General features: G+C 37.1%; 1 protein-coding gene across 2 annotated transcripts in view; it reads left to right on the top strand.

The window, feature by feature from the left end:
- THOC2 (THO complex subunit 2) overlaps window positions 1–14234 on the top strand; it is a 95391-nt gene that overhangs the window by 52709 nt on the left and 28448 nt on the right. For both annotated transcript variants that reach the window (XM_065900326.1, XM_065900325.1), the window contains exons 13-15: window positions 9616–9657; window positions 10094–10224; window positions 10322–10423. In XM_065900326.1, coding sequence (XP_065756398.1) covers window positions 9616–9657; window positions 10094–10224; window positions 10322–10423 — 275 coding nt within the window. The remainder of the gene's footprint in view (window positions 1–9615; window positions 9658–10093; window positions 10225–10321; window positions 10424–14234) is intronic.

Genomic DNA, 14234 nt, shown 5'->3' with positions numbered 1-14234 from the left:
TATCTTTTGTGCTTTTAATTTACATTTCCCTGATGATCAGTGATGTTGAGCATCTTTTCATGCCCTTATTTGCCATTTGTAATCATCTTTGTTGAAATGTCTATTCAAATCTCTTGCTCATTTTAAATTCAGTTGTCTTTTATTCTCAGTCTGATTTGCCTTGTCATTTTGTTTACTGTCTTTTGAAAAGCAAAAATTTTAAATTTTGATCGATTCCAATTTAACAGCACTTCTCTTTTATAGTTTGCTCTTTGTGTTCTAAGAGATCTTTGCCTAACCAAGGTCTTAAAGCTGAAAAGAATACACAATTTCTTTTCAATTGTAAAGCAACGTAAGCAAAAGAATCTAGAAATCCTTACAAGCACAAATGCAGTTTTCTCCAGTGTTTGGCCATTGCACTTAATTTTAATTTTCGACTACAGTAACTATATAGAAAATTTAACAACTGTTGTGTATTAATCACTTGAGACCTGAGATGTTTGATTTGGCTTTAAATACTTAGCTGGTAGATAAATTTTTTTAATGTTAACAAATTTATATTGTGTAAAGGTATGCTGAAGAAATCTGCTAAGTAGTTCATTACTATACATAATATTTATTATATAGCATATATCCATATAAAAAAGAAGTATAACAGTGTTTCATTATCTTGATCCTTATCGTCTGAAAGGGATGTCATGTTAACTAGTACTTGTTTTTCCCATTGCATCGTATTGGGAAGCATGTGAAGTCAAATTTGTCCCATTACTGGTGATGTTAACATCGATCACTTGGTTAAGGTGATGGCTGCCAGGTTTCTCCAGTGTAGTTATTCTTTTTCTCTTTGTTGTTAATATGTATCCTGTGGGGAGATACTTTGAGACAATGTAAACAGCCTCTTTCTCATCTTACTTTTACCCACTAATGGTATTCTTTTTTTTTTATGCTATTCTTTTTCATTGAAAGTCTTAATGTTCAGATCTCTTGTTCTGAAATTCTTTCTTTGGCTACAAGTATCATAAACTTGTAAGCAGGAGACTGAACATCAAACTTGTAGAAGTCCCGTATATAGACATATGTATAAACATATACAGATACAATATTGTTATCAGGATACACAGGTGCTAAAGCTGTTTCTCTTCCACTCTGCCATCTCCATTGCAGCCCTCATTTATCTCTGTTCTATCAGAATTGTGTCTGGTGCCTGCCCCTAACTCTAGTCTCTATTTTTGCAGAGGTAGAAGGGCAGAAGGGAAGCAGAAAAAGTTTATTTTGATCCCAGTGTGGGAAGAAATCTGTCTTCTCTCATTGCTAAGGTTGTGGTAGGAAAAGTGAATCTTTCCAATGATCTGACTTAGAATTTTGGTTCATTGTTTTTACCCTAAAAACATTTCACTGTAACAAATCATTATGTGTTTATAGGTTTAAAAGGCTTATGTTGCCTAGCTAGGAATTTAACACGAGTTTTTAAGATTGCTTCTAAAGGGGGAATATGACCTTAGTTCCAAATAATGTATTTACAATGAACAAACCTTTAACAAATCTCTCATTCATAAGCTTGAGGTTGCTTGTATATATAAATTATGCATATTAAAAAATAGCTTATGTTAGATATCACTTAACAGAATAGTCTTTTCAGCCTATAGTTATTTGAAATCATTTATGTCTCTGATTGTGTGTGTGTATGTGTATGTGGTTATGTATTTCTGAAATTTGAGGTATGTAGTATAGGACTATCTAGTACAGTGAACCTCAAACTTTACATGCATCAGGATCACCTGGGGGTCTTCTTAAAATACAGATTGTTGGGCTCCACCCTCAGTTTCTGATTCAGTAGGTCTGGGTGGGACCCGAGAATTTGCATTTCTAACATGTTTCCAGGTGCTACTGATCCAAAGAGCAAACTTTGAGAACTGTTGTTCTAGTATATTAACCAATTTTGGTCCTTATTTCAGGCTTAAAAGAGGGAGGTGGCTCTATAGGATATTTCTATATGAATGCACACGTTTTGGTATCTTTAAAATTTTCTTTAATTATAAAGCACAGCTTTAACATGCTCACCTGACATACTTAAATGTTTTTGATAGCACCTACACACATAAAGATGAATTCCTTGGTGCTTTTTTGCGTCCAGCTGATGTTAGTGGATTAAGTTGTTTCTGATAGTGATTACTAATACTGAGCGCTTACCCTGTGTCAGGCCCTATTTTAGTACCTTACATGCATCAGCTCATTTAATCTTTACCAAGCCTTTTGTGCTCTAGGTTAAGTAACTCGTCCCAGGTCACACAGCTAGTATGGGACAGATACGCAAGTTCAATCCAGGCAGTCTGGCTTCAGAGGCCAAGCTCAAAATCACCATGCCCTACTGCCTATACAAATGTAGTGTGTCTAAAATTGAAGAAATGATTGGTTGTCTAAGTTTTTCGATTCTTGAAATTCCTTGCTATTTTAAATTATATCTGTATCAGTGGTGTTTTATTTTATCTATCTCTGCAGTCTCTGTTTTCATCTCATTCTGTGTATCTCATATCCAAGCTTTTCTTGTCTTACTGAGTTCATAGTATTTTTTTCTATGACAATATGCAGATACTTTTGGAGAATCTGTCTGCCCTCTGTGTTCTACTTTCTTCCAGACTAAGTTCATTTGTCTTTTATATGATTTTTTTAGACTATTTATGTTTCCATAGTAGCCAAAGCATTTCTTTTCATCTTAATATGGACAACTTCTTTTTGATACAGTGTGAGTGAATCCTCACACCCTTCCTACCTTATTTATGACCAGTCCTTCTCCCCTCAAGCTACAGTTTGAGTATTGGGTTCTCTTTTCAATGTTTTCTGTAGTCTGGGATAGGGGAGTGAATAAGCTCAGTGAGGCTGAGTATAGCCCCCAGTTTAGGGAACCTCTGCTTTGTCTTCTGAGATCCTGTTACCCATCCTATGCTAGGCATGCCCAACCAAGTGGGTATCCAACTCCCTTGGAGTTTGATTCTCTCATCCATCTGAGCACAGTTCCTTTGAGAGACAGCAAGCCTTAGTAGCCGGAGTCCTGCTGGGCTTCTACTCACAAGGGTTTTTCCTCAGGCTACTTATTTACCTTGCAGGCCACATTGCCTGAAGGATTTTGTTGACTTACCTTCCTTGCTCGATACTTCTGGGGATTGGGTTAAGGTCAGGCGCCATACCACACTGTCTGTAGTTCAGAATCTTATGTGTGTTTGTGTGTGCATCACCTTGAAGTTAATAGCATAATTTCCTCTTTTTTTGCTTGGTTGGTGGTGAATTTGGGAGATTAAAAACAAACAAATAGGAAGACGTACTTTGTTCATTGCATTAGGGATTGGGGGAGAGAAATTATGTGTTTATGCTTCACTCTGTCATCTTAATTCAGTTATCTCACTGTCTCTTTATATGGCTATTTCTTATGTTGGCCTTTGGTAAAGAGCCAAAGTGCACTAAATTGATTCACAGATAAAGCTTAGAGAAACCTAGAGTCAGAGGGTCAGGATATACCTTAGATTGGGTACTAGATGATATTCGGAATAGTTGTGATTATGATAATTGTGGTAATGTGGAAGAATGTCCTTATTCTTTTTTTTTTTAATTAATTTATTTTTGGTTGTGTTGGGTCTTCGCTGCTGCACGCGGGCTTTCTCTAGTTGTGGTGAGCAGGGGCTACTCTTGGTTGCGGTGTGCGGGCTTCTCATTGCGGTAGCTTCTCCTGTTGCGGAGCACGGGCTCTAGGCGCACGGGCTTCGGTACTTGTGGCTCGAGGGCTCTAGAGCACATGCTCAGTAGTTGTGGCACACGGGCTTAGTTGCTCCATGGCATGTGGGATCTTCCTGGACCACGGCTCGAACCCCTGCATTGGCAGGCAGACTCTTAACCACTGCGCCACCAGGGAAGTCCCTGTCCTTATTCTTAGGAGATGCACACTGAATTTTTTTGAGATAAAGTATCATGTCTGCATTTTATTTGGTCAAGAAAAAAAGGCTAAATATTAATTGTTGAATCTACGTGGTAGATATATAGGTGTTTATGGATAAGTATACTATCCATTCAACTTTTATGTAAACTTGAAATTTTTCATAATAAAAATTTGGGTTCCTAGGGAGAGAATGTACCTTAATACCATTGATCCTGAAACTCTAGTTTATGAACCAGCTACTTTAGAATTTTGACTTGATGTTTGTTGGTTTTTGTTAGCTATTAGGGGAGGGAGAGCCTGTGATCCTGCTTCAGTCCATTTATTTCTTTTCAAAATTGAAGATCTAACTTGGTTGTGTGGGTTAGAGCTCAAAATTAATATTCCTTTTGGATGAAGGTATGGGAGTCAGTCAAGTACAGTGGAATTACACCATACCTGTGCTTAGTTTATGTGAATGTGGCCAGACTTGTTCCATCAAAATACTCAGTGTGTATGTCTAGGAGCAAGGGTGAAATTGGAGAAATTCTTTTCTTTCATTTTGGTTCAGTTTCTCAGGTGTCTTAGAGAGTATCTCACCACATTCAGTTAGTCTAGTTTTTAAACTGTGTTTTCGTGTGACATGGCCCCCTAAATGCAAGCCAGTCACTTTATTTCATGTTCACGTCTCATGGTCACTTAGTGATTTCTCCTAATATTAGAGGGGAAAAACAGACTCTTGAGTTGGACTTAAATGAAAGATAATGTGTCTGTATACTTTATAGATGATATAAGGGATTTTTGTAGGGTAATTGTGAGTATATGTAATTTTTACTTTATGTGTTGACTTTGGAACCTACCTTGCCCACAGATTCTTCATTTAAGGTTGTCCCCCAAACAGAGTAATTAAAGCATTAGAAATTGATAATTAGGTGAACTAGTTTCATCAGGATGAGCTGCTAGCTACTTGCTAGTAATGTGACCTTAAGCTGGTCACTTTTCTAAGCCAGAGATTCGTGGTAATAATATTTGGCTTATCTAGCTCCTGGGGTTGCAATATGGATCAAATGAGATACGTCTAAACATGAATTAGATACTAATAATTAGGTATTCAATTTTAGAGAGTTAAAAAAATAGTTGTCATGAATTTTTTAGATCATAATAAGTTATCACTTATGTAAGCTATCACTACACTAGCTTTTGATGATTTTTAAAAAAGCGTTAATAATATACTTTAATCTATTTCTGTCTTTAAATATAAGATGCCACTTTAAAGTAGCAGTTTCATTTCCCTCAAGAGTAGATTTGATTTTATGTAGGAATGCCTTTAGCTTCTTTACGTTGTAGTGATAGATGTTTTTTTCCCTCTCATTTTTGAAATTTGTTATAAATTAGTAACAAATCAAAGAATTATCAAATAAAGGAAATTTTTGTTGCTGGGGTTTCATGAGTGAACTAGTCAAGGGTAGTATGGACACATCTCTCCATTTTTAAAAAAAATACATCTTTATTGGAGTATAATTGCTTCACAATGCTGTGTTAGTTTCTGTTGTACAACAAAGTGAATCAGCCATATGCGTACATATATCCCCATATACCCTCCCTATCCCACCCTCTAGGTCGTTGAAAAGCACCGAGCTGATCTCCTTGTGCTGTGCTGCTGTTTCCCACTAGCTATCTATCTTACATTTGGTAGTGTATATATGTCGATGCTACTCTCACTTCGCCCCAGCTTTCCCCTCCCCGCTGTGTCCTCAAGTCCATTCTCTGTGTGTATGTCTTTATTCCTGCCCTGCCACTAGGTTCATAAGTACCATTTTGGTTTTTTGGGGTTTTTTTAGATTTCATATATATGCGTTAGCATACGGTATTTGTTTTTCTCTTTCTGACTTCACTGTGTATGACAGACTCTAGGTCCATCCACCTCACTACAGATAACTCAATTTTGTTTCTTTTTATAGCTGAGTAATATTCCATTGTATATATATGCCACATCTTCTTTATCCATTCATCTGTTGATGGACATTTAGGTTGCTTCCATGACCTGGCTATTGTAAATAGGGCTGCAATGAATATTGTGGTATATGTCTCTTTTTGAATTATGGTTTTCTCTGGGTATATGCCCAGTAGTGGGACTGCTGGGTCATATGGTAGTTCTATTTTAGTTTTTTAAGGAATCTCCATACTGTTCTCCATAGTGGTCAGTTTACATTCCCACCAACAGTGCAGGAGGGTTCCCTTTTCGCTACACTCTTTCCAGCATTTATTGTTTCTAGATTTTGTGATAATGGCCATTCTGACTGCTGTGAGGTGATACCTCACTGTAGTTTTGATATGCGTTTTTCTAATAATTAGTGATGTTGAGCAGCTTTTCCTGTGCCTCTTGGCCATCTGTATGTCGTCTTTGGAGAAATGTCTATTTAGGTCTTCTGCCCGTTTTTTGATTGGGTTGTTTGTTTTTTTGATAATGAACTGCTTGTATATTTTAGAGATTAATCCTTTGTCCGTTGATTCATTTGCAAATATTTTCTGCCTTTCTGAGGGTTGTCTTTTCATCTTGTTTGTAGTTTGCTTTGCAAAAGCTTTTAAGTTTCATTAGGTCCCATTTGTTTACTTTTGTTTCTATTTCCATTACTCTAGGAGGTGGATTAAAAAAGATCTTGCTGTGATTTATGTCAAAGAGTGTTCTTCCTATGTTTTCCTCTAAGAGTTTTAGAGTGTCCGGCCTTACATTTAGGTCTTTAATCCATTTTGAGTTTATTTTTGTGTATGGTGTTAGGGAGTGTTCTAATTTCATTCTTTTACATGTAGCTGTCCAGTTTTCCCAGCACCACTTATTGAAGAGACTGTCTTTTCTCCATTGTATATCCTTGCCTCCTTTGTCATAGATTAGTTGATCATAGGTGCGTGGGTTTATCTCTGGGCTTTCTAACCTGTTCCATTGATCTATATTTCTGTTTTTCTGTCAGTACCAGAGTGTCTTGATTACTGTAGCTTTGTAGTATAGTCTGAAGTCAGGGAGTCTGATTCCTCCAGCTCCATTTTTTCCCCTCAAGACTGCTTTGGCTAGGTTCCCATAACTTTTAACTTATAGGTTATATTTTCCTATTTCTAAGTTATTTTGATGGATCTTATTTAGACCCTAACAAAAAGATTCTTCTATTAGAGTAGTTTTAAGACATAAATGTGTAGTTCTTAGCCTATTATATGGCATGTAGTACTCAATGAATGATAGTTAATAAGGACGGTGACAGTAATGCCATAATTTACTTAGATGTAGTCTAAGTCACAAATTTAAATATTTTTCATTTTTTTCCCTTTTCAGTTTTTCCATGGATGTTGGTGGGGGGGATGGTTCAGGCAGTAATGTGAGCGATGGGGAACGGCAGATGAGGCTTCACTCGCTCGCCTGCTGCTCACCTCCTGCTGTGCGGCCCAGTTCCTAACAGGCCATGGACCGGTACTGGTCCTCGGCCTGGGGCTTGGGGACCCCTGCTCTAAAGTAGCATTTGAAACATTCATGGGTTAGAGGTACTAAAAACAGGACATTAGTAATAAAAAAGTAATTTATCTAGTTATATCTATGACTTACTCCAGCCTTTATTTCTCAGCTCTCCAAAAGCCCCTTCTTGATGAACCTGCTTTTTTTTTGGGGGGGGGGGCAGTGCTCAGTAGTGTTATGCAGCCTTGTCAGCTGCTCTGTTGTTATAGGGCAAGATTGGAACCTGCTTGGGGTCATTTATAGCTGATGGTCTGTGTAGACATAATTGTGAGTGCTCAATTTTATTCAAACTTAAAATTCAGTTCCTAACAGTACATTGGTAAGTGTAGTCTTGATCTTAAAGAGATCCTGAAAGATCTCTCTTTTCTAGATTCTTACTGACAGATTCTTACTGATTTTCTAGATGGTTACTGACAAGTAGCCTTGTCAGTTCCTCAAAGATAGGAACTCTCTACTGTTCATCTTTGAATTCCCAGTGCCTGGCACATAGTAAACAAATGAATGAATGAATGAATGTCTTTTGTCCCTCCCCATCCTTTCTTTCTTCAACTTCTGCCTGGCCATTCAATAAAACTTCTGGTATTCTATTGTGGGAATGGAGAGTTTTGTATGTGCTCTGAATTAAAAAGCAAATTAAGTTAAACTAAATGAAAAAGCATCAGGGGAGTGGAATGTGTAAAGAAAATCACTTTTACATGTATGTACATCTTGTTTTTTTGTTGTTGTTCATCTTGGTTATAATTAGCCTTTGATAGAAACCTTTTCTTACTGCTCTTCTAGATAGTTTCCTTGTGCTTTCCATATTTCTTTCTCTCTTTCAAATTTTCCTGCTTGTGAAATCTAGAGAATTGACAAACAGACATTAGAAACTAATATAAGTATCTAGTAAGAGGAATTAGGACAGCTTAGTAACTAAGAAAATGTTTTATTTGTATGGAGAAAACTATTTATAGCTTTATTAGGTTCATTTGAATGATAGTATGCTAGCAAAGGAGTAGCTTAACTGCCTTTATCCCCAACACAATACCCTATAAACTGGATTCTTCCAATTATGACATACCGTTATTTCTGCCTCCCAGTGTACACACAGTATGCCACCAGAATTACCATCCCCTTCCAACAAAATAAAAGCAACTATATAGTTTGTTTTCTGCCAGGCCACTCCTTCATAACCTGACTCCTTATTTGCTGACCAGGATGTATGTTGACTTAATAATCGTTTCTGTGAAAGGGAACCATATCTTTTTAACCTGCCAGTTAAAAAAGTGTGACTCTGTATGTTTTCCCATCAAGGTAACATGGCTGTCCCTGAATTACTCTTATGTGAAAACGTTGCACGGAAGTTAGACTTCCCTGTAGTAACACCCATTAACTTACTCAAGCATGAAAGCATACATGCACAAAATATCCTTATCTACCAATAAGGTATGTTAGCTGCATATTAGCTTTTCCCTTTCTCATAGTTGGTATTGAGCTAAATACATTCCAGAAATCTAGATTGTCCTTGAGTATCAGTGCTTCACCTGTCCTTTTGGCCTTTGCGCACTCCCCCAACACTCCACCTGCCTATACACACACAAATGTTACTCACAATTTCATTTTGTATGTATAGACAGCATTGTCAAACATGGCACTTCAGCAGCCCACCTGCAAATCACTGATAAAATAATGACCCACGCTTTTTCATTCAGTCTGTCCAAGTTAGGAAGTGGTTGGTCTTTGTCAGCAATGGTATTAATATTTTGGGCCTATTTCTTAGGGCTTAAGTGGTGGTGAATTAAAACATAGCTTTGGATTTCTTTGGGTTTAATTTTTGTTGTCGTTGCTTTAGTGTTAGATTTTACCAATTCTGAAGGGGAAAACTAGAACATCTTGAAGGAGAAATGCAAATGCATTATAACTAAATTGTGCTGGCTACAATTTTATAATAAATACTCAGATCAGTTTTAGGATGCTTTGGTTTGTGATAATGAGGTTGAGAAAAGAATTGGCTTATAAAACTGGCATTTAAAGTTCATGAATGTCACAAATTATTTGGAGGTTAGAAATGTAGATGAGAATTTAAAATGTTAATTGGTAATACTGACTATGTAAAATCTACATGTGTGTAACAAGTAACGAAATAATTCACAACTACATGCAAGTTAATTTTTTTTCAAATTAGAAATGAAATTGTGACAGCATAATCTTAACCCTTTTGCATTTTATTTATAGTTTTTTTTAATTTTAGTTTCAGTCTGATGGAAGCAAACAAGAAGATAAAGAGAAGACGGTAAGAGACTAGAAATCCAATGTGTCTAATGTTTGTCTAGGTACAGCATACTGTAAATTTTACTGTGAACAAGCTTTAATCACCTATGTGAATAACTATTTTATACTTTACATGTTGAATGTAGCTTTTGGCATATCGTACAAAGTATCTTTTAAGATTGACAGCCTCCTGTTTTTGAGGATTACCATGTTGAGAAAGGAAAAGGGATAAAAAGTCCCTCATTCTTGCTACCCCTTTCCTTCCCTCACCTCATTTGCTTTCTTAGATGGAGAAACACAAATAACCATTGTGAAAAGTACAGTGATAGTGTGGGGAATTAGATATGGTGTGTTATTAAATCAAGGAATGGCAATTTTTCCAAGGCTTACATAAATTTGTTGGGGGGGGGTTAATATGCACCTCTTAACTGAAATAATTTTTCCTCCATTTTTCATAGGAAGTTATCCTTAGCTGCTTGCTTAGCATTACTGACCAGGTATTACTTCCATCTCTTTCTTTGATGGACTGCAATGCTTGTATGTCTGAGGAACTGTGGGGAATGTTTAAAACATTTCCATATCAGCATAGGTAAATACATAGTATTTTTGTATTTTTAGCTACTATTCTAGTGCACTAACCTCTAAGTGTTTAACTTTTCCTAATTCTTCATCTCATCATTTTCAAGATATCGTCTGTATGGCCAGTGGAAGAATGAAACTTACAACAGCCATCCACTTTTAGTAAAAGTTAAAGCTCAAACAATAGACAGAGCCAAATATATCATGAAGTAAGTTTTAATTTATTTTTCTTCTTAATATCTGGATCTGATTTACTTTCTTTCAGCCAGCTTATGTCTGAGCCTCAGTTTTGAGGAAGCCCAGGAGTATTTGCTAATGGTGTAGCTAATTATATACTACACATAGAGTGACTATCAATTTTTGTGGTTTTTAGCTCATTTTGACTACCATGCTAGTTTTTGTAGTTGTCATGTTTGCACAGCTATAAAATCTGATAAAAATCCTCTTTAGGATGCATTATATTATAGGATGAGGTTTTTTTTTTTTTAAAGGAGAGCATACTGTGTAACCTTCGCTCAGTTTGCATAATACATTCAGTGGCTTGTACAAGGTAGTCAAAGTTCTAGGAATTTCTGTTGAAAGTTATAATAAAGATTTATTTTTTCTTTCTGGAAGATCTAGTAGAATCATGCAGAACTATCTCCTTAGGGAGTCAACTTTTGAAAAATTTCTAGTTTTTTCATTTGTGTGCTTTATCTTCATGTCATTAAAAACATAAGAGTGGGGCTTCCCTGGTGGCTCAGTGGTTGAGAGTCCGCCTGCCGATGCAGGGGACACGGGTTCTTGCCCTGGTCCGGGAAGATCCCACATGCCGAGAAGCGGCTGGGCGCGTGAGCCATGGCCGCTGAGCCTGTGCGTCCGGAGCCTGTGCTCCGCAACGGGAGAGGCCACAACAGTGAGAGGCCCGCGTACCGCAAAAAAAACAAAACAAAACAAAAGAGTGATGTTAATCTATTGATACTTCCTGATAAACTGTTTGAAGTTTAATTATGAAAATTGTATACTTCAGATCAGTATTGGTTTAGATACTAATTACACTGCTGTATTGCAAGGGTTTTCAGCAAGGCTGTTTATTATCATTTCTTTTACATTTGTGCAGTCGTATGGTTATTCTAATTAGAAGTAGTACATTCACTGGTTTAACTAACAGTATGCAATGACACTTTTTTTTTAAATAGTAAATTTATTCATTTATTTATTTATGGCTGCGTTGGGTCTTTGTTGCTGTGCACGGGCTTTCTCTAGTTGCGGCGAGCGGGGGCTACTCTTCGTTGTGGTGCACGGGCTTCTCATTGTGGTGGCTTCTCTTGTTGTGGAGCACAGGCTCTAGGCATGTGAGGTTCAGTAGTTGTGGCTCGCAGGCTCTAGAGCGCAGGGTCAGCAGTTGTGGTGCACAGGCTTAGTTGCTCTGCGGCATGTGGAATCTTCTCAGACTAGGGCTCGAACCCATGTCCCCTGCATTGTCAGGCAGATTCTTAACCACTGTGCCACCAGGGAAGCCCCCAGTGATACTTTCTTTGCTGAGTGATATTGTCGTAAGTCACAGTCTACCAGGGAAACAGGTGTGTGCACAATCACAGTCTGGTTTAATAGATGCTGTTATACAATATGTATAAAGTTCTATGGGATGATAGAGAGGAGAATGAATATTTCACCCCATGGAAGTTGGGGAAGGCATGGAAAGAGATGATATTAGAACTGGTCCTTCCAAAAGAGTTCTAGGCTTAAAAATTCCCCAAGTAGAGTTTCTAGCTTAACAACAACTAATATTTTTGAAGCCATTACTATGTGTGGTAGGTGCTGAACTAAGTGCTTTATATGGATTATTTAATGATACATTAAATTTTTTTTTGATAAATTTATTTATTTTTGGCTGTGTTGGGTCTTCGTTGCAGCACGTGGGCTTTCTCTAGTTGCGGCGAGCAGGGGCTATTCTTCATTGCAGTGCGGTGGCTTCTCTCGTCGTGGAGCATGGGCTCTAGGTGCGCGGGCTCAGTAGTTGTGGCTCACGGGCTCTAGAGCACAGGCTCAGTAGTTGTGGCGCACGGGCTTAGTTGCTCCGAGGCATGTGGGATCTTCCTGGACCAGGGATCAAACCCGTGTCCCCTGCATTGACAGGCGTATTCTCAACCACTGCACCACCAGGGAAGCCCCGATACATTAAATATTGAATCTGTCTCTTCCACTCTCTACCACCACTAACTTAGTTCTTTTATCTGGATTGTTATAGTGCCTTGTATTATTCTCTTTCTTCAAAATCCTTTGGTGACTAAGCATTGCCTGCAGGTTATATGTCAGATTTTATGGCATATGATATAAGAGAACCTTCATGATCTGTCTCTCCCTATTTCCATCCTCATTTCCCGCCAATTCTACCTCTAGCTGTACTGAGCCCACTTATGTTTCCCTGAGTGTGCTATGGTCTCCTTTTCCTTTGCATATAAATTTTTGTTTCTTTTGTTTGTACAGGTTTTCCCTTACCTCTTTTTCCTCTCTCCATCTGGTGACCTCATCATTGGACAGTGGGCTCCAGTGTCACCTCTGTGAAGCCTTTCCTTGCACATACCACCAAGCACAATTGATTGTTCTTTATTTGTGCTACCACTATGTCATATGCATATAACTACTATCATACCGCTTATGTATATTGCTATGATTATTTTTCTTTTTAAAATTATCTAATTTTTGGACTATTTTATATATTCACATGGTTTAAATTGTAGTAGATATGAAAAGGTAGACAGTAAAAAATGTCTCACCCTGTCCACTCAGTTCTCCCAAGGAAAAGAAAAAGTGGTCACTGTTTAGTTGCTTATTTATCATTCCGGCTATTTTTATGTATATGCAAGTGAATACAAATTTATTATTCCCTCCCTTTTTATACTATTGATAGCATATAATAAGTACTGTTCTATAAGTTGCTCTATTTGTTTAAGAATATAAAAATTTTTTAAGTGGTTTTAAATCTACCTCCCCAGCTGGACTGAGCTTGAGAGCAGGTGCTGTTACTCATCCTTGTATTCCTGGTGCTTAGCATTTTGCCTGTCACAGAAGACATTAATATGAATTAATGAATAAGTAAATTAATACAAATGTTTATCACAGAAGAATATGTGCAGAATTTTGAATGTACTCGGATTTTTGTTATATTTGTAAGCTCAGCTGTTTCACCAGCCTTGAATAATATGATTTTGATATTGATTGAACTTTTTAAGTTGAGAATGGAATGTATTAATTTATTGCTTGGGAATTTCACAAGTTTTGATTACTGTTTAAAACATGAATTTTCTATAGGGCATCCAGTAATTCATGCCACAAATGTTCATTGATTGTGTTCCATATGCCAAGCACCATGGTTGCTTGAGAGGAGGACATAATCAAGAGAATATTCCTTTTATTTATTTTTTTTTGGTGTTGGGGGAGAGGAAGCAGAAGGGAATGGGATAAAAAATATGGAAAGGAAGGGTTGGCTTTGGTAAGTAGGAGGGCTTGCCTGAAATAGTAGGGTTAGAAGTAAGGGCAGGTGGTGGTAGAACTTTATTTGTGCTTCAAATAAAGCTTCAAAGTAGAACAGAGTATAGCCAAAGTTTAAAACTGATGGGTCTCTCTTTTCCATGGGACAAAAAGAAACTGGGCCATGCAGAATGGGAAAGGGAAGCAGTTGTTGATGAAATAATTTTGATTAATGGATCAGTTTTGTCATAAGTTTCTTAAGATAATTATATCAAGTTTGTCACTTCCAGAATGGTCACATTCCTTGAATTGTCAACTAAATTCATTATTTGCTTCATTACATTTTCACTCTAGAAAGCTTCCTGTCACTTGTTAGTTTTTCAGGTTTCTAGATTTATTATGTAGTAATTTCATCAGAAGAGTTTAAGATCCTGTGTAATAATTGTTTTGAATTTGTAAGCATTTTGTAGATATAAATTTCCAAAATGTTAGTAAAAGAATACTGAGTAGAGGGAGAATTAAAGAGGAAGGACAAGAGTAGAATTGATTTTTCAAGAATTGTTTACT

This window comes from Phocoena phocoena, chromosome X (assembly GCF_963924675.1).
Source record: "Phocoena phocoena chromosome X, mPhoPho1.1, whole genome shotgun sequence".
In the NCBI taxonomy this organism is placed as follows: domain Eukaryota; kingdom Metazoa; phylum Chordata; class Mammalia; order Artiodactyla; family Phocoenidae; genus Phocoena; species Phocoena phocoena.
The sequence above is the reverse complement of the archived record's forward strand: the minus strand, read 5'-3'. Positions and strand labels throughout refer to the sequence as shown.